The sequence below is a fragment of the Heterocephalus glaber genome, unplaced genomic scaffold (assembly GCF_053883595.1).
Source record: "Heterocephalus glaber isolate CG9 unplaced genomic scaffold, H.glaber_assembly_v1.0 deba00001497, whole genome shotgun sequence".
Taxonomy (NCBI): domain Eukaryota; kingdom Metazoa; phylum Chordata; class Mammalia; order Rodentia; family Bathyergidae; genus Heterocephalus; species Heterocephalus glaber.
Genome location: NW_028258320.1, coordinates 841,033 through 858,820, shown reverse-complemented (window position 1 = coordinate 858,820; position 17,788 = coordinate 841,033). Strand labels below are relative to the sequence as shown.

The 17,788-nt window shown below is 60.9% G+C and overlaps 1 protein-coding gene and 2 long non-coding RNA genes across 8 annotated transcripts; 1 reads left to right on the top strand and 2 right to left on the bottom strand.

The window, feature by feature from the left end:
- Window positions 1–1,692: 1,692 nt before the first annotated feature.
- Window positions 1,693–2,467, bottom strand: LOC110349615 (uncharacterized). The gene is made up of 2 exons (XR_002395694.2): window positions 2,260–2,467; window positions 1,693–2,174 (listed from the first exon to the last, which is right to left on the bottom strand). It is a non-coding gene; the product is annotated as an uncharacterized LOC110349615 (long non-coding RNA).
- Window positions 2,468–5,274: 2,807 nt separating this feature from the next.
- On the bottom strand, window positions 5,275–10,251 carry LOC101711771 (potassium channel, subfamily K, member 16). Its single transcript, XM_004846681.3, has 5 exons — window positions 9,845–10,251; window positions 7,636–7,750; window positions 6,592–6,758; window positions 5,728–5,893; window positions 5,275–5,498 (listed from the first exon to the last, which is right to left on the bottom strand). The coding sequence occupies exons 1-5, from the start codon at window positions 10,124–10,126 to the stop codon at window positions 5,275–5,277; spliced, it is 954 nt and encodes a 317-aa protein (XP_004846738.3). The 5' UTR covers window positions 10,127–10,251.
- Window positions 6,621–11,223, top strand: LOC106009494 (uncharacterized). Of its 6 annotated transcripts, none has more exons than XR_015440234.1 (6): window positions 6,621–6,804; window positions 6,913–6,975; window positions 7,263–7,465; window positions 7,628–9,173; window positions 9,749–9,985; window positions 10,434–11,223. It is a non-coding gene; the product is annotated as an uncharacterized LOC106009494 (long non-coding RNA). The 6 variants fall into 6 exon arrangements; XR_002395697.2 differs by having other exon boundaries at window positions 7,263–7,763; window positions 9,034–9,173; XR_002395696.2 differs by having other exon boundaries at window positions 7,263–7,763; window positions 9,034–9,173; window positions 9,303–9,985.
- The last annotated feature ends 6,565 nt before the right edge of the window (window positions 11,224–17,788 follow it).

Here is a 17,788-nt window from a genome sequence, read left to right as displayed (position 1 = left end):
TGTCACAGCACGCCCCTCCCTCAGCCCTAGGTGACAGGTGGAGGCCACTGCAGGGCAGAGGGCGCAGAGCGAGGCCAGAAGACAGCCTGAGCGGGAGAGGAAAGTGTCCGCCCAGGCAGAGGAGAGCCAGGCCTGGGAGAGGTGGGCGGAGCCACAGGAGCCCGGAGAGCTGAGATGGGGCTGAGAAGGCCACTGCAGAGCCCTCCACGGATGCGAGGCCCTGTTGCCTCTCCAGAGCCAACCCATCTGGCGGGAGAGTGAGAGAGGACTGTCCATTGTGGGCGGGGCAGAGAGGGGGCGGGGCAGAGAGGGGGCGGGGCAGAGAGGGGGCGGGGCCCAGATAAGGGGAGGGGAGGGGAGGTCAGAAGAGCCTGGTGGGGGACACAGCTGTCTGGGCCCAGGGCAGGGGTCCAGTCCCCCGCCATCCAGGTCTAGAGGAGGGGGAGGTGACAGGTACAGGGGCCGGGCTCCACCTGGATTGTCCTTGTGGACCTCTACCTAGCAAAGCCAGCAGGCAAGTAGGGCCCCCCACGGAGTCTCAGCCATGTCCAGGACAGGGTCACTGTCCTGTCTGCCTCGAAGATTTCCTCTCCCCTGCCTACTGTTACCAATTGCAGGACACTGATGGTCATTATGTGTATTGGGCCCGGCCTCTCAGGGCTGCAAAAGATCAGAAGTCAGGGCTGGGGATTTAGCTCAGTGGTTTCGACTCCTGCTGCGCAAGCACAAGCACAAGCACCCGAGTTTGATCCCCGGTACCAAAAAAAAAAAAAAGAAGTCTCCAAATACGCCCTCCTCTGCTTGCCAGCATCCCTACTGGGTGGCACTGTTCTGATCACAGGTGATTTCCTACTTTTCAGGCGGGACTCAAGACTCCTCCCGGGAGAGAACACAGAAGGGCTCATGCCCTGTGCCCTGAGGAGCTCAGAGCTCAGAGACGGTGGCTCCAGGTCTGCATGGGCTCGTCATTCCTGCTCAAGACCCCAGAGCCCTCGGAGAAGACACCCCCAGACTCCTCCTCGGCCATCATGGGCAGAAAGCACAGGCGACCAGGGACCCAGCTGAGCCGTCTTAGGATGTCCTTGCTCTCTCCACCGCAGCTCTGGTGTCCATGACCGGGAGGGAAAGCGGGAAGAGGAAAGGCGGGAGGGGCCACTAGGCCACTCCGAGGCTGGGAAGTGGATGTTTTGTGTTCTGCTCCAACTTTCCCTGCTCAGAGCGAGGTGCAGGTAAGTCACCAACCCTGCAGGTGTACTGCGACACCAGCCCTTTCTTCACACTGACCGGGACACCTCCACCCTCCCGCCGGCAGGCAGTTCCTTAGCCTCCCTTCACCCTCATTCAGAGACCAGAAGAATAGTTATAAAAATACAAACTCATAAAACTCCAGGACCTCACTACGAACCACGGTTTACCTCTCCGACCCAGGTCGGAAGGACCTCACGTGCTGGTGGATCAATCTGTCCCTTTAGCTCCTGCCTGGCCTCTTACAGTCCGCCAAGTGTCCATTACCCCACAGATGCCAGGTCCCCACCTAAGCTGCCCATGAGCTTGGGAGGGGAGGGGAGGCCGTGCAGCCCCTTCAGCAGCCTCCTGGCCTCCAGCTCCCTCCCGCACCCGCGACTGCCCCTGGCTGGGTGGGAGGACGACACGGAACCCAGGCAGGAATCAGCGCACAGAACAGTGCAGCAATCAGCATGGCACCGCCTTTATTCAGCTCTGCTGCTGTGCCCTGGGGACTGGGTCGGGGCTGGAGCCTGGGGGGCCGACCAGGCCCCGGAGACACACCATCCTCCTTGAGGAAGAGCCGAGTGGGGCACAAAGGGTCAGGAAAGGCAGCCCTGAGCCACGGGAAGAGCCCAGTTTCCACGGTGCTGGTAAATGGCAAAGCCCTGGGGTGGGAGCTGCGCCCGGGACAGAAAGGACAGAAAACAGGAGAGGGGCCGGATCTGCTTTGGATCCCCGCGCAGGGCTCCAGCTCCCGGCGTTGCTGGAACAGAATCGCGGCCGGCGGGGCCGGGCTCCGAGGACAGGCGCGGTGCCGCAGCGGGCCCTTCGGAAGACAGCTCGGGTCGCGGCTGCTTCATCCCGTAGGTACTTCCAGGCGGCGCAGCCGACCTGGGGCTTCGGCCTCCCTGCGCAGCGCGACGGTGATCACGGTCACGGGGCGGCGGCTGCGGAGCAGAAACCACAGTGAGGCGGAGCCCTCGGATTCCCGCGTCTGCCCCGGCGGGGAGAGACCCGTCTGTCCCTGTCCACCTTGTACCGTGGACACTCCTTGAGAGAACAGAGCAGACAAAGGGAGAGCAGAGCCCGGAGGACTCGGACGGGGTCGCGCTGCTCCACCGACGTCCTGGGTGAGACTACGGAGACAGCCAGGGAGTTCTAGGTCGCCCCATGTCCCGGAGCCCCGGGAGGCAGCCCTTCGCGGAGAGGCTCTGTGGAAAGAATGAGTAGAGAATAACCGCCAACGACGTCTCGGCCGTTAGCCACGCCCACCCGCGGACACGCGCACACCACGTCCACCTCGGCAGCCAATCAGAAGCCCTGCTCCAGCCCCGCCCCGCCCACCCTGGGCTTCCAGAACTTTCCACAGTTTAAGAGAACAACTGCCATAGGGGATGCTGGGGTGGGGGAGACCGTGGCCGTGGGTGTGGGGACCTGAGGCAGTGGCTCCCAGGACAGTGCTGGGGGCCTTCACAGGGGGACAGCCGAGTGCAGGCTGGGCAGCACCTCAGGGTTGCTGGACCAAGGACACCTGCGACACAGGGTTACCAGGAAGGGACGCAAGCTGAGGCTAAAACTACAAGTCAGACCCTCCAGTGCCAACCGCTGACCTCTCAGCCAAGTCTCTGTCCTGAGGCAGAAGTGCCTGAATGGGCGAGGCTGGCTTGTGGGGCCCACACCCCTAACTGGAAGTTTGCAAAAAATAAAACATCTGGTCCCTCCTGCCCCTGCTACAGTGCCTGGGAAACCTTGTCTTCAGAATGGCAGGGGTACAGCCAATGGGAGAGGGTTGCTGAGCAGATGAGACTGCCCTTGACCAATGAGAAGAGGAGCTTGTCTTGAAGACCAGTGCGTCCTCAAAAGTTCAGCTGCACCAGTGTGTTTGAGCCTTACAGCTCTTAAAAATTGGCCTATAATTCATGTAAGATAAAGTTCACTATTTTAAAATGTAGAATTCAAAATTTTTCTTACAGTCACAAATTATGCAACCATTATCACTAACTCAAGAACATTTTTATTCTCCCCATCAAATCCTTTTACACATCAAGTAATCACTCCCATTTTGGCCTCCCTCCAGCCCCTGGTAACCTCTCATTGAATTTCTATTTGGATTTGCCCTTCTGGACATTTCTTAGGAATGGAATCATACCATAAATACCTTTTGTGACTGGGATCTTTTCACTTAGCATGACTGTTTGCAAGATTCATCCACCTTGTTACATTTATCATTATTTATTCTTTTAAAGACTAAACTTTCTGTTGCATTTGTATACCAAAAATTGTTTATCCATTAGTTATGTGCACGACCTTGTAGAGTCTCATGAATACGTGGGAGCTCTGCAAAGAGCTTGTTTACCAAAGCATCAGCTTCCCTAGACCTTCTCCCCAGGCTTTCAAGTCAGCCCATTGCTTCCCAGCTATAATCCTTTTCTTTGGGCGGAAGCAGCTCCTGCATCTGCCTTGGAAGATTTTCAGCAGATTTTGTTGAGGTAGCTGCTTCCTCCCTGACAGTGTTTCTCCCTTAGGTGAAGAGGGTGATCACTCTGAGATGGGTCTTCAAGGGGCCACCAGGTGGATCAGAACCATGCCGCCGTTGTTTGGGACCCTCGCTGACCTCTGTCCTCCTTCCACACCTTCCCAGCCACCTCCCCTGGGGCTGTGCTCTCCGTCCATGGTGTCCGAAGACTTGGGGTAAAATGGACTCAGCCCTACGTTTGCCCCAGACTCCAGCCACCCCCCCCCCCCGCTGCCCCAGACAAGGGACTTGGCCGAGTCCCACTGCCCTCTGGGACCCTTTCCCAACTTCGGGAGTCCTGTGTGCCCTCAGTCCTGCTGGACCTCAGCGTGAGGTCCCCACCTTGGCGACGTTTGCACTGGGCTGTCTTGGAAGAGGGCGGGTGTGGCCTGTGGCACGGCCCTCAAGCACAGAACACGAGGAGCCCAGTGACAGCCAGGGAGCACCAGGTCGCAGTCCCCAGCCCCCGGCCTGCAGTGGGAGCCACACAGGGTGGGGCCGCCATCTCCCCTGGCCAGTGTCCCCGTGGGGAAGGTATGGGGAGGGGGTGGGGACGGGCCGCCCTGCCCCACCTCGGGACCCAATCCTTGGGACAAAGAGGCCCGAGCTGCGGGGATCCGCCCTTCAGAGGAGTGCACACCCAGATACGGGGCGGGGCGGAGGAGAAGTGGGGAAGGGAGGGGGGGAGAGGGGGAGCCACTGATTGGGCGGCGCTGTGCACAGCTCTCCTCGGTCTGGCCGAGTGGCCGCAGGCCGGCTGGAGGAGGCTGGGCCTGGAGGACGCGTTCCCTCGGGAGGCCGGGTCCAGGGCTCATTTCCTGGACGGCTCCTGGCATCTGCTGGCCTCTGGCTTCTCGGGGTGCTTGGAAGCGCTTTTGAGGAGTGATGAGGTCAAGGGGTGCCTGGGGGTCCCCGGAGGTCATGTCCAGGGAGGTGGGGACACCCTAGAGGTCCTGAGCCTTGCTGGGGACAGGGCAGCTTCCTGTGGGCACGCAGCCTGCCCAGGGGGCTGGCCCGCCGCTCCAGCCATCCCCACGCACCGCCATCCCCGCCTCGGGCCCACGGAGGCTTCTGGGCGCTGTTCTGCGGCTGCCTCGCTACTCCTCCGCCTGCCAGGCCAGAGGCTCAGCTAGGACAGGACGCTCCCCGCTGCGCCCCAGACCTGTCTCCCTGCGCACAGCTGGCTCGGGTCGGCGGCGGATGCGCACTGTGCGCCTCTCCAGGGGGACAGAGACCCGAACCCTTTGTCTGTCTCAGGTGTGGGGGCGCAGTGGGGAGGGAGGAGCTCTGGCCACAGGGATCCATTGGGGCTTTCCCAGGTCATCTCTGGGGGCAGGGGCTCTGGGTCCGGGGTGCATGTCCACTCCACACCCGGCTGACCCGGGGCCTCCTTCTCCTCCCCACGCCCCCTTTCTCTCTCTGCCGAGCTGAGGAGCCCTGGCTGGGGAGTGAGTGGGCAGGGCAGGGCGGGGAACCCGAGGGCAGACGGCCTGGGCTGGAGAGGCTGGGGGCTGCTGGGCCCGTGGGGGGCCTCATGCAGAGATGGGGCTCTTCTGAGGCCTGGGGAGCTCTTCCGGGTCAGGGGCTGGCCCGTCCGTGAGGCCGCCGCCCCTGACCAGCAGCCAGAGCCGTGAGCACCTGTGCAGAAGCAAGGGGCCCAGGGAGAGGAGCAGCTCCAGCCACGCCAGGCCCAGGAGGATCCAGAGGCCGGCCAGGCTCCGGTACACCGGGATGTAGTGCTTGCTGGGGTCCGTGCCTGCCACAGGAGGGACAGCAGGTGTCTGAGGGCCCAGCCACCCCCAGGTTCCCAGGGCCCCCATCGTCCAGGTCCAGCAGGGTCCCCGGGGAATGGCCACGGCCCGGACCAGAGACTCCTGAGCAGGTCACTGAGAACCACTGTTGCCTGGAAACATCCTCAGCTGCTCTCTCCCCACCCAGAATCCCAGTGGGTCTCCCACCCGAGATCCCTGCTGTCTCCTCCTCACCCACAACGTAGTCCCCGAAGCCGATGGTGCTGAGAGTGATGAAGGCAAAGTAGAAGCCCTCGCTGAGGCTCCAGCCCTCCACGTGGCTGAAGGCCACGGGCGGGATGATGAGGATGGCCAGGGTCCCCAGGGTCAGGCCCAGGCCCAGGCCCAGGACCTGCAGGAGCTGGGAGGGGAGCAGCCCTGAGCCCACCTGGAAGGCTGCAGCGGGGAGACCAGGTGCCTGCCCCGCAGACCTTGGGGTGGGGCCTCATCCATGGGCGTGTGACCTGGCCGGCCAGGGTGACAGCCACAGGCAGAGGCTGTCAGTGGGACAGGAGGGATCTGAAGCCCCCTCGAGGGTCACGCTTGAACAGGCTCCCGGGGGACTCAGATCTAGGCAGGAAGTCACTGAACTGTCCCAGGTCCCGCCACATCCCTGTCCTCCAGGGGGCGGGGCCTAGGGGCAGCTGGGTGGCCTGGTTCTGTTTTGACCACATGGAAGGACACCGGAGCTCTGTGATGACCACAGTGATGCAGGCCCAGATTCCCCGGCCAACGGCTGCAGGCCCATGCTCAGCTCTGTCAGGGGTCCTTCAGCTGCAGAGCCCTGGCACATGGCATCCCCTTCCCGGGAAGGCTTGGCCCAGTGCCCAGCTGAGGCACGGAAGTCTGGCTCCTGGGCCACTGCAGTTACGCCGATGGCCCTGTTCACGGCAGAGCTCCAGGCGGCCCCACCTCGTCCATCCTGCCCTGAGACCCAGCCTTGCCCCTGCCCCATCCCTCCACTGCCCCTTCTCTCTATGGCTGTCTCCCCTTCTGCCCTGCACCCCAACCTGGCCTTGCCCCTGGCACTGATTGGAGCTGGAGGGCGGGAGGCCCTACCTGGGAGCACTGGGGCTGCTCCTCCCGCCTCTCCAGGGTGGCCAGGTGGGCGCGCAGGCCTGTGCCCAGGTGGTTGAGGAAGACCACGTTGAGTGGGATGCCCACGAGGGCATAGAAGACACAGAAGACCTGGCCCAGCCCGGTGCTGGGTGTGAGGTTCCCATATCCTGTGAGGGAGGGAAGTTCAGACCCCAGCCTCAGACTCCAGCAGAGGTTTGTCTTCCAGCCACGAGGGGCAGGGCGGATGCTCTGCTCTCCCCATGAGCACCCACCCGCCCCTGCTCAGTGGTCTGTATCACAGAAATCCTGCTGTTTTTGAAGGCCCCTTGCAGATGACGCTGCCTCCACGAAGCCCTCCTGACGTCTGCTTCCTCCTCCCGCTGGGTGAGATTCCTGCAGGGCTCTGTGCCTTCCCTATCTAATTACCCACCTCGCCTCCTGTCATGGTGCTCACCTGAGCCCTCCTTTTCGGACCGGAGGCTGAGGGCCGAGCCAGGGTGTCCGCACCGGGCCCTCCTCAGGCTGCGGGGGTGTGGGGAAGGTGTGTGCGAGTGGACGTCACTGGTGCGTGGGGGGGGGTCCCGGGTTATGGAGAGTCTGGGGCCTTCCCGGGGGCGCGGAGCGGGCTCTCTGGCCGAGGGGTGCAGCAGATGCTGTTGCTTTGGGCACAGCCCCTGCCCACAGCCGACTGCCCACCACAAGGCCGCGGCTCTGTCCCCGAGGGTCCAGGACGCCGGGAGGCAGCGCTCTGGGACCAGCTCTCAGCAGCCAGGCCCGAGTCAGACCTGGAGGCCGCATCCTCGCCCTCGGGCCCTGCCGAGCTGGGCTCTGCCTGTCCCGAGGGCCCCGAGGGTGTGGGCCCAGCCACCTGCAGGTACCCCGTGCGGCCCAACTGGTTCCCTGTCTTGCCCGTCTCACCTGCCCGCTCCCCGCCTGTGCTTCCCTCCTCCTCCCTGGATGGGCCCCGTCCCGTGCCAGCCTCTGCTCCCAGGGAGCCCGACTAAGACGGGGCCTCGGGAGCCCCCTTGTCCCGCAGCCGTTTACCTATGGTGGTGATGACCGTGCCTGCAAAGAAGAAGCTGCTGCTGAAGTCCCAGTTGCTGGGGTTGGTGGAGTTGCCTTTGGGGTTCACGCCTTTCACCCAGGCTTCCAAGATGACCTGTGGGTAGCAGGTAGGGACAGTGACTCTCACCAAGCAGCAGCCGAGCTGGCTGTGGGTGGTGATCACCACTGCTCACCCAGCAAGGCTGCCAGACAGCCTCATCTGAACTGCAGGGCCGGGAGCCCAAGGCCCAGGTTGGCCAAGGGACTTGCCTAAGGGCGTTGGCTCCAAGGCCAGCAGCTGCCTGGCTGGGGAACAGCAGGGGGCCTAAGGGGCCGAGGTGGGCGATCCAGGAGGGGTCCAGGTGGGAGTCAAATGCTGTGGCCAGGGGATGATGCGCACTGAGTGTTAGGATAAGGAGCGCAATCCAGGTTGGATGACATCTCAGGTTAGATTTCCTGGCGACCTAGTTTACCGGGGCCGGGGTCCACAGGAAGCCTGGGGACTGCCCTCGGAGGGGGCTGAGGCAGGGGGGCCTGCAGGGGAGGAGCTGCTGTGCTCTTTGCCGCCCACTGGCAAGTCTGGCGCTGCCTACAGAGAAATCCTGTGCGCGTGCGCGCGCGTCTGCGTGGGGTGCGCTGAGTGCCCGGCGCTGTGTGCTGCACGGATGTGCGTGTTTCGTGTGTGCGTGTGCAGTGCGTGTGTTTCTAGAGCTGAATTCTTGGTGGCTTGGGCCCCTCTGTCTCTGGGACCAGCACTCTTGGAGAATGGGGCTCCTTCCTCCCTGCCCCGCCCAGTGCCCTGTAGCTGTGGTGTGCAGCCCCTGGCCTGCGTTCCCTTGGGAACCACGAAGCGCTGGCCCGGGAGCCGCTCACCTGCCTCGGTGGCCCTGGGCCGGGGCTGGCCTCATCGGCAGCGACTGGCTCTGAGGATGCGGACCTGAGCCGCAGTCTCTCCCGCCCCAGCACAGCCCTCCCTGCAGACCCCGTCCTGATCCGGCAGCTCTGGGCCTGGTCCCCGGGGTCCCCTCTGCGCCCCTGGGGCCCGGATGCCGGAGCCCCGATGGGGCGGGTGGGGGCAGGCACGTGGTGGTTTCTTCTCTGAGTGGTGGGGGTGCGGAGAGGGCGGGCGCCCTAGTTCTGTGCCGGGCAGACGCTGCTTCCTCACAGCTCAGCGCTGCCCTTCATGCCAGTGGCCGGCGTTGACGCCTGCAGTTCCTGGCCACGGGGCTGGGGGGCGAAAGCTGCTCTCCAACCAGCTCGGTGCCGCTGCCGGCCCAGGGCCACGCTCTGAGAACCGCTGCCCGGCTGGCCGTTTCCAGTCCCCACTTCGCATGCTAATCTGTGTGGTGCCCAGCAAGGCCTCCCTGGCCGGAGCTGACGAGATTCTGTCTGTACCAGTGACCTGCAGCCCTGGCGGACTCTCCACCTCCCATGCCTCAGTTCCCACCTGCAGGCTGAGGAAGGTGACGGGAACAGGTGACAGCACCTGGTGCAGGTTCTGATGCTCCGAGCCCTGCTCCTCACTGCTTGGGCACATTGTAAGTGCTCAGCGCACACCGGTCATCCTTGGGGGCTTCTGAGCCAGGTCTGTCCCTTTGTAGGGGTGTTGTCACCCCCTGCCTCACAAAAGCAGTCACCTTCCCCACCTGTTTGCTTGTTTCTGCAAGGGAGGGAGGCCGAAGGAACCCGGCAGGAGAGCCCGCCGTGGGCACAGAGCAACAGGGCTTTGGTCACCTGGGCCACTGCCCACAGCCCAGCTCCAGGGGAGCGAGGCCAGCATGGTGGCTGCTCCTGACTTTGGCCGTGTCCCCTGGGGACACACGCAGGCAGGAGGGGCCGCAGCCTGGAGCTGGGGTCAGGAGGTGCCGGGGACGAAGCGTGGAGAGCGTTGCCAGTGCGGACACTCAGCCGTGTCTGCGCTGCCTGTGACAGCACAGAGCGCCTTGAACCGGCTGCCAAGTGTCTGGGGCCGCCACCCCACAGACAGGGACACCTGGGTCCAGCGAGGCTCAGGGACTTGCTCAAGGCCCCGCAGTGATCCAGGTGCAGACCTGGGCAGAATCCAGGACCGGGTGTCACTGGGCCCTGTCCCCACCACACGCTGCTCCCACAGGTCCCCAGCCCTCGGGGTCCCAGCTCTGCGCCTGCCTGGAGCTCCTGGTCTCCAAGTCCCCACACCCCATCCCTGCCACCCACCTGCTCCCCTCACCTGCACAAACTGCTCCAGGGCCCGCCGGTCCAGGCACGTGTAGTTCTCCAGGAAGCGCAGCTTCTCCATCTGAAACTGGTCCCTGGATTCGGCCTCCGCTGGCTTCTCCAGCAGCTGGAAGATGGTGGCCCCAAGCAGCAGGTAGCAGACGTAGGCCAACAGCAGGGGCAGTATTCGGCCGTCCCGGCAGCTGCAGAGCCTGGCACAGGGCATGGCACAGCGGGGAGAGGGCTGGGCCTCAGGCTGGCTGTGGGGAGAGGCGGGAGCAGGTGCCCCGTGCATCCAGGGGTGCGCCCAGGCCCTGCCCCAGTCTGTTTGAACAGCGAGGCTCAGCCTGGCTGTGCTAAGTGCCTGAGTGCAAACAGGACGCACCCTTGCCCGGCTTCTCTTCCACGGGCAGCAGCACGGCAGGGCCCCTCAAAGGGACCTCCCGGGGCTCCCGAGCCCGTTGTCCTCCCCCTCTGGCCTGGCATCAGGTGTTTCTGGGCTGAATCTGCTGGCACCCACTCTGCCCAGGCGTCTACTCCTGGGAAAGCCTCCTGCCCCGTGCAGGTGTGAATGGACTGCTACTCTGTTGCCTTGGCTACAGAATGGGCCAGGAGGACCCACCTGCCGACTGGGGACTGGGACCCGAGGAAGAGCGCTGGGTGACAAATCAGGGTACAGCGATCAGGCCAGTGACCGCCACGCTGCGGAGCAGCAGCACCAATCTGCTGGTAAATTGGACACTGAGGCCTCCTTGCTTCTGCAGGTCGTTTGTGTCGCTTGAACCCCTCCAGCAGGTCCCTCCGGAGGATAATGTGCTGGGTGGGGACAGATGTGAATAAAAGAGACCCAAAAGCATGGCTGACCCAGGGTGCTGCCAGGGCTCAGAGGGGTGAACTGATGCTGCTTCTGCCTCTCCCTCCTCCGCTCCTGCGTGTGTGAGAGGTATACAGAGAGAATTCACCAACTGCCATCCACACACCTGAAGTGTACAATTCAGGTCTGGAGCATAGTTGCAGAGTTGTGCAGCCATCGCCACCGTCAGTGCTCATCATCTCTACGACAAGCTCCCCCTGCTGGCTGCTACCCTGTGGCCTAACCCAGACCCCCACAGCCTGGGGCAGCCGCTAATCTGCCTTCTAACTCCATGGATTTCCCCACCTTGGACATTTCCTGTAAGAGGCAGCACGCAGCATGTGGCCCTTGGTGCCTGGCTTCTTTCACTTGCATGTTTTCAGGGTCCATCCACATGTACCTGCATGAGCACTCCATTCCTCTTCATAGCAGAGTAATATTTCAAAGGATGATGTGCCCCACCTGCTGTACCCGTGTGATAGCCACTTGGCAGATTGTGTGGTTTCCACTTTCTGTTGTCATGAATAACGCTGCTCTGACGTCTGTGGGGAGGTTCTTGCGTGGACACCTGTTTCCCCTTCCTACCTGGGCCCTCCGGTCCCTCTGCGTGGAGCTGTTGGGGACCTGCCATGTCCCCAAGTGGCTGTGCGGCTTCGCACTCCCGTGGGTGCCAAATGCGAAGGCTGTGCTTCTCGGCCGAGTCTTCTGTTTCCTTTAATGAGCTGCGGAGGCCAACGCTGCAGGTCGCCCAGGGAATATCCTCCCCGTCCTGGCTGTCACACCGGTGTCGTACAAGTCCGCCCTGGGTGATGCAGCGTGACCCACCCGGCCCCCTGTGCCTCCCTCGCTCCCCTCCATCTCAGGCTGGGCTCCCCGCAGCACCCTGAGAGGGAGATTTGTGTGCAGGCCGCGTAGTCAGCAGGGACTGAAGGGGATGCCAGCCGGGCGGGCGAGGAGACAAACAAGGCACCGTCCTGGCCTCAGCCCGGAGCCTGGGCAGCTCCGTGAGAGAAGTGAGGCCCTGTTAGTCCCTGGCGGGGAGGGCAGGGGCTCCCCGCTCCCGCAGCCCTTGGCCAGCGACAGTTGTGCTCTGAACGCTGCAGGCAGGACGGCTGTAGCAGGCTGCAGAGAGGCCACCGAGGAAGAGCAGGCGCCCACTGGGCCCGGGAAGGGGATCTGAGGGCCGGCAGTGTCCCGGCTCCCATGCCGAGCTCCCCTGCAGCTGGGGTGGCCAGGCCCAGCTCCGGCCTGCATGGCAGGGTCTGCCCTGGGGCTTTGGACACAGCTGCTGCCGGCCCCGCTTTCCCGCCCCTGTGCAGGCTGCACTGGCCAGGCCCCTTGCGTCCACCAGGGAGAGGCCCACGAGAGCAGGGCGAGGCTGAGACCCCAGCCGACTCCTGCACTCGCTGCCTCGAGATTCCTCCTGTGTTAAACCCGAGCTGCGTGTTAGGCCACTGTCGCTGTCGGGTGTTCTGTCCCTTCCCAGTGGTCACCGAGGTTTTAATCCCCTCGGGGCTGATTTGAGCAAAGGGACAGGAACAGCCGCAGCCCTCACACAGTGGAGAAGCTGCTGTAGGAAACTCTGAGCAGCCAGGGCTTGGGAACCACCCACCCCAGCAGCATCGTGGCCGGAGCATCCCTGAGCCGAGGAGGAAGCCGCTCATCCGCTGGGGTCTGGCCATGGCCCTCTCCCGGGCGCCTGTCGGGCCAGGCTGTCTTCTGTGGAGTCCTGTAGGGCTGTGCGGTGTCCTGGACAAGCCCAGGCTCAGGCGCTGGAGGGACAGGGCTGTGCAGGGACAGGGCTCATCCTGGCGGATGAGAAAGCACTTGGGCCAGGCAGCTCACCCTCCTCAGTCTTCCCTCGAGTCCTGCAGAGACGGGCCCAGCAGAGCGCTGCCACCCCCCCCCCGTCCCACCGCCTCCGGATGGGAGTGGGCAGGGCTGGGGTCTCCTGAAGGCCGTGTGGCCATCGACCCCTTGACTGCCCTGGAGAAGCGCAAGGGCCAGAGTCCTCCGGGTCACGGACAAAGTCCAGCCACCGGTGCTGAGGACTGCAGTGGCCCCAGGCAGCCTCTCCAGCACCGAGCGTCCTCCAGGGGCTGGACCCATCCAAGCTGACGAGGGCCGTCCCAAGGTGGAGGAGATGAAGGGAGAATGGGGTGTGGGCCGGAGCAGAGGGGCGCCGGTGCCGGGCTGGGGAGAGAAAGGGCCGAAGCAGCCCCTCGGTGCCCTCCCTCCCGCCTCCTTCCAGTCCTGACGGAAGCAGCTCCGGGTTCGTGTGGGCAGAGCTCTCCACTCAGGTACAGACGATGTACTGAGGCCCCACCGTGTGCTGGCACCAGCTGTGCAGAAACCGTGCGCCGCCGGGCAGTCAGCGTGCAGGCCTCCTGCCCTTCCTGGCGGCTCCTTCTCCCGGCCTGGTGCTCCCGCGCTCTCCTCTGCCCTGTCCCTCACCCTCAGGCTTCTCCAAGCCCCCAGAGCCCAGCAAGGCTGAACCTGGCTGGGGTGCAGGAGAGCATCTTTCTCAGGAGCACGTCCGGTGTTGGGGAGACCCTGCGGCCCCAACAACCAGAGAAACGGCCACGCGGTATGGGGTCGGGGAGATGTCAGCCCACTGAGTGTCCCCGTGTGCTGGGACCTGGCCCCTCTGGCTGGTGTGGACCCTGAGGGATGCGAGCCCCCCCCCCCACGTCACCCCTCGGGGACACAGTGTGATTTATGGTCCCTTCCAGGAATTACTGCTGCTAATGGGCAGAGCCCACTTGTGCTTCCCTGGGGGAGGGAGGGCAAAATCAATTAATGGGGAATCTATTTGGCCAGGCAGGCCCAATGGCCTGACATCCGGAGGTGATAAGGGGCTTTCTGAGGCTGAACTAATAGGGAGATGGGAGGAAGAAGAAGAAAAACAAAACCTGAGATCAATGTCATGCACAATGGGCAGAGAACACAGAGTAAACAGAGTGCGGCCGGACCTCATCCATCTGGAGGGGCCGGAGACGGGGAGGACGGGCTAGGCCTCCGCTCGAGGCCCACTCAGTACACAGGGGTGCACGGAGGGAGGGACCTTCCCACTGGGACGGAGAGGGTAAATAAGGCCGCCGGCCCGGTCCGCTTCGTCAGGGGAAGGACAGGCAGCAGAAGGAGCTCAGCTGCAGACCCTGCCGTCCACACACCCGCCTGGTCACAGCCCAGGGGCTGAAGCAGCGAGTCCTGGGCAGGGCTCCCCAGTGACGGCGGGGTGTCGGGGTGCAGTGGGGCGGTGCACTTGTACGGGTCTTTACCGCCCTCGGGACCAGAGAGCTGAGAGAGGCCCAACCTGCTGTGAGAGTGGTGAGGACATGGGGGCTGTGGGGCGGCTCAGGAATAGGGGAGCCCAGTGAGCAAACACCAGGGGTGCGTACATGCGCAGCTGTGTGCGTGTGTGTGTGTGTGTGTGTGTGTGTGTGTGTGTATGCGTGCATGTGCACGTGTTGGGAAGGAGCAAGATTCCTTCCTCACATGAGCCTTTTCCCTGAGCCCCGATCTGGAGCATAGTTAAAGGGGTTTTGGTTGACTGGGGCCGTTCCCATTCTCCCCAGCCTTGGAGCTTGATTTCGAGAGCTCCACACTGGCTTGTGAGATGCACGCCTTTGCCTACATTGGAATCCTCAGAGCAGAGCTGGACACAGCAGGTGTGTTTAGCTAGGAAGAGGCCCCGGACACCCTGTAGGGGTGGAGGGAGAGGAGCAGGAAGGAAAGACAGCAGTCAGGGAGCTTGGTGAGGAGGTGACTGCCGTGGGCAGTGTGTGACCCCAGTGGGATGCTGTCCCTCTTTCCTGATCTCCACTTCCTCCCCCTCCTCAGTCACTGCTCTAGGAGGCTGGCTCTGTGCTCTGTGGGGCTACACCACACATCTCTGTGGATGGGCCCCTGATCCAGGTGCTAACATCTTGGGGAAATCCAAGCTCATTGGACTGATGAGCTCCAGAGGGCCGAGGGCACCAGGGCATCCCAGGAGCACAGCACTGTTTCATGAGGGGCTCTAGCACATTCTGCAACATCGTCAGGACCCCTGTGTGTGTGTGTGTGTGTGTGTGTGTGTGTGTGTGTGTATACACACATTTAGGGTGCCTTAGTCTGTGACTGTGGTGGCACAGAAGATGAAAAGATTACTCAGAGATAAGACTCAGTCTAAATACCAAGAAGCCCAGAAGGGGCTATCTCAACTGAGCATCCAGCATTAGGGAGGCTCTCTGAAGTAGACCTGAAGCCAAGAAATCTCTGACTTTTATTTAGAATACCAGTGTAAGAGGGCTGGGGATTTAGCTTGGTGGTTCTGCCACCTGCCTCGCAAGCACAAGGACCCAAGTTCTATCCCTGGTACCAAAACTCCCCCCAGAATATCAGTGTAAGAGAAAAAAAAAAGGAGAAAAGCAGTTTGGGCAAGGAACTATCTCAAGGCTAAGCATTTTATTGGGGAAAGGGGAAAGACAATGACCGGACGTAACATGCTTCACTAATTCAAGCTTTTTTTTTACTCCTCAGAGAGCCTGCAGCTTAACCACTCACTCCTTGGCCAAGTCCCCCACAAACCTCCAAAGTCAGGCTGTTGGGGTCTGACTGGTCTCTCTGGCTTATACACTTTCCTGAGGACCTACTGTGTGCCATAGAACTGTGAGGGACAGGTGCCCCCACCATGGGAGGCAATCTCTGAGCCAGAAAGAATCCAGGGAGCAACACTGGCCAGAGACACACATCTGGCCCTGGCTCTACTACTTCTAAATTGAGGGGCTATTTATTCAGCACAGACTCTGTGCTGGGGACATGGCAATGACCAAGACAAGAAGGTCCTGTTGTCATGAACTTTCAGTCTTATGGGGGTGGCCACATTACAAAAACAGCAGGAAAGGCCAAGAGTGGTGGTGCACACTTGTAATCCCAGCACTTGGGAGGGTGAGGCAGGAGGATTGCCATGAGTTCCAGGCCAGCTTGGGCTACATAGTGAGTTCGAGACCAGCCTGGACTATATGGTGAGACACTGTCTAAAAAAAAAAAAATGCCAGGTAGAGATGAAGAAAAAGGAACATAGATGGAGACTGGCTGGGGCTACTCCAGCTGGGTGGCCAGGAGCAGCCCCTGGGGAGGGGACATCAGCCACTGTCCAGCTAGAAACAGCAACCAGGTGTCCCCTCTGCTCCAGCTCACCTGTCATATAAACTGGGGTGCTGGGCTGTGGACTGGAGGAGCTCACTGGGCCTTTTCCCCCAAACACTTCTCACCTCTTTCCCCTCAAACAGTTCTGTATCAATCTGTTCCCCCAACCCTTTCCTTGCTAACCTGTTTCCCCAACCCTTCTTTTTTTTTTTTTTCTTTTTTTGGTACCGGGGATTGAACTCGGGTCCTTGTGCTTGCGCAGCAGGCGGCGAAACCACTGAGCTAAATCCCTGGCCCTTAGCTTTCTTTTTTCTTTCTTTCCCAGACACTTTTCTCTTTCTCCCTCTTTCCCCCAGACTCTTTCCTCTTTCCTTCCCCCAAGCTCTTCCTTGTCTCTCTTTCCTCCATTCCAAACCCTTCTCTTTATAACTTTTTCCCCCAAACCAATGTCTCACCAGGCATGGTGGTGCACACCTGTAATCCCAGCACTTGAGAGGCTGAGGCAGGGGGATTGCTGTGAGTTTGAGGCCAGCCAGGGCTACATAGTGAGACACTGTCTCAAAAAACCAAAAATAAATAATAAATAACAGCTTAGAAGGCATGAAGTAAAGATAACTAGCCATGCATATATGATTATGAAGTTTCAAAGCCAAAATTTGAACCCAGATGCATACCCAGCTGGACACAAAGAGTGGGGGAAACATAAGAAAGTTATAGAGAAAGACCTTCTTAGGAGCATGGCCTTCATTTGTCAATATGCTCATGTTTATTACGATGTGAAAAATAGTTGATAAGAAATCATATTTTGGCTACAAGTTATCAGGTAAAGTAATGGTACCAGGAAGAACCCCAAGGAGAGGTTTTACGGGGTTACAGTCACAGAGGATTCAGTGTTACGGCCCTTAGAGTCAGAATGTCTAGAGAGTAAGGGTTCAGCATCCCCAAGACAGTGATCAGCAAATCCACTGGGAGACTCTGGGGACCAGGAGGGGAGGGACTTGGGGAGGCCTTCTGGACAGTCCAGCACCAACAGGAGGTGAGCACAGGTTCAGTTAGACCCAGGATGGGGCCAACAAGGAGGGCAGCATCCTTGGGGACAGAAGTCAGCGTCAGCCCAGGGCATGAGGACTTGAAGTGACACCAAAATCAATTCAGTCCCCATTTCCATCATGGTTATGAAGACAGTCATTGTTGTTGTGGGCAAGTTCAATTCCATTCCTCCAGTATTTCCTGGGTACCTGCCGTACAGCAGGCAGTGCCAGGAGGCTCTGGCCATGAGTAGGGCAGGTGCAGCCTGTTCTCGGGAGCCCCCATGCAGGCTGACCTGGCACCCCTAGAGGAAGCAGAGGCCTTGGGGCCAAGAGTGGGGAACTTGAGGCTGGTAGTGGATGAAGTGATGTCTAAGGCAACAGTTTTCCACCGGAACAGGTGTGATTTTACCGAGGGGCCACTTGCTGATGTCCAGAGGTGTTCTAGCTGTGACTAGTGGAAAATGCACATGTCAGCTAGTGGGTAGACATCAGATGCCACTAAACACCCTGCAAGGACAGCACCATCCCCGCCTCGAAGGATTAGCTGACCTTGTCATTGCTGGAGCTGGATAGGGCTGGGCATCAGAAGGTTTAAATCACCCAGAGTCTTATGTGCAGCCACCCACCACTGGGCAAGGGTGAGGTTCTGAGCCCGGTGTGCACAACCAGGGGTGAGCATTTGGGGGAGAGAAGAAAGAAGGAAGGAAGGTGGGGAGATGGAGAAGGGAAAGGAAAGAAAAGGAAGAAGAGAACATGCAAAGAAGAAAATAAAACTCTTCACTTTTTATGCTTTACATCCTTCTAGGGAGCCAAAGGAATTGGTTTTCTATGTCCCCTGGAGCTGGCTTTCTCATTCTGGCTACCATTTTATCAGATTCAACTGAAACCAAATTAGCTCTGGGCCAAGGTCTCTTGGGAACTCCACGGTGCCAAGAAGCAC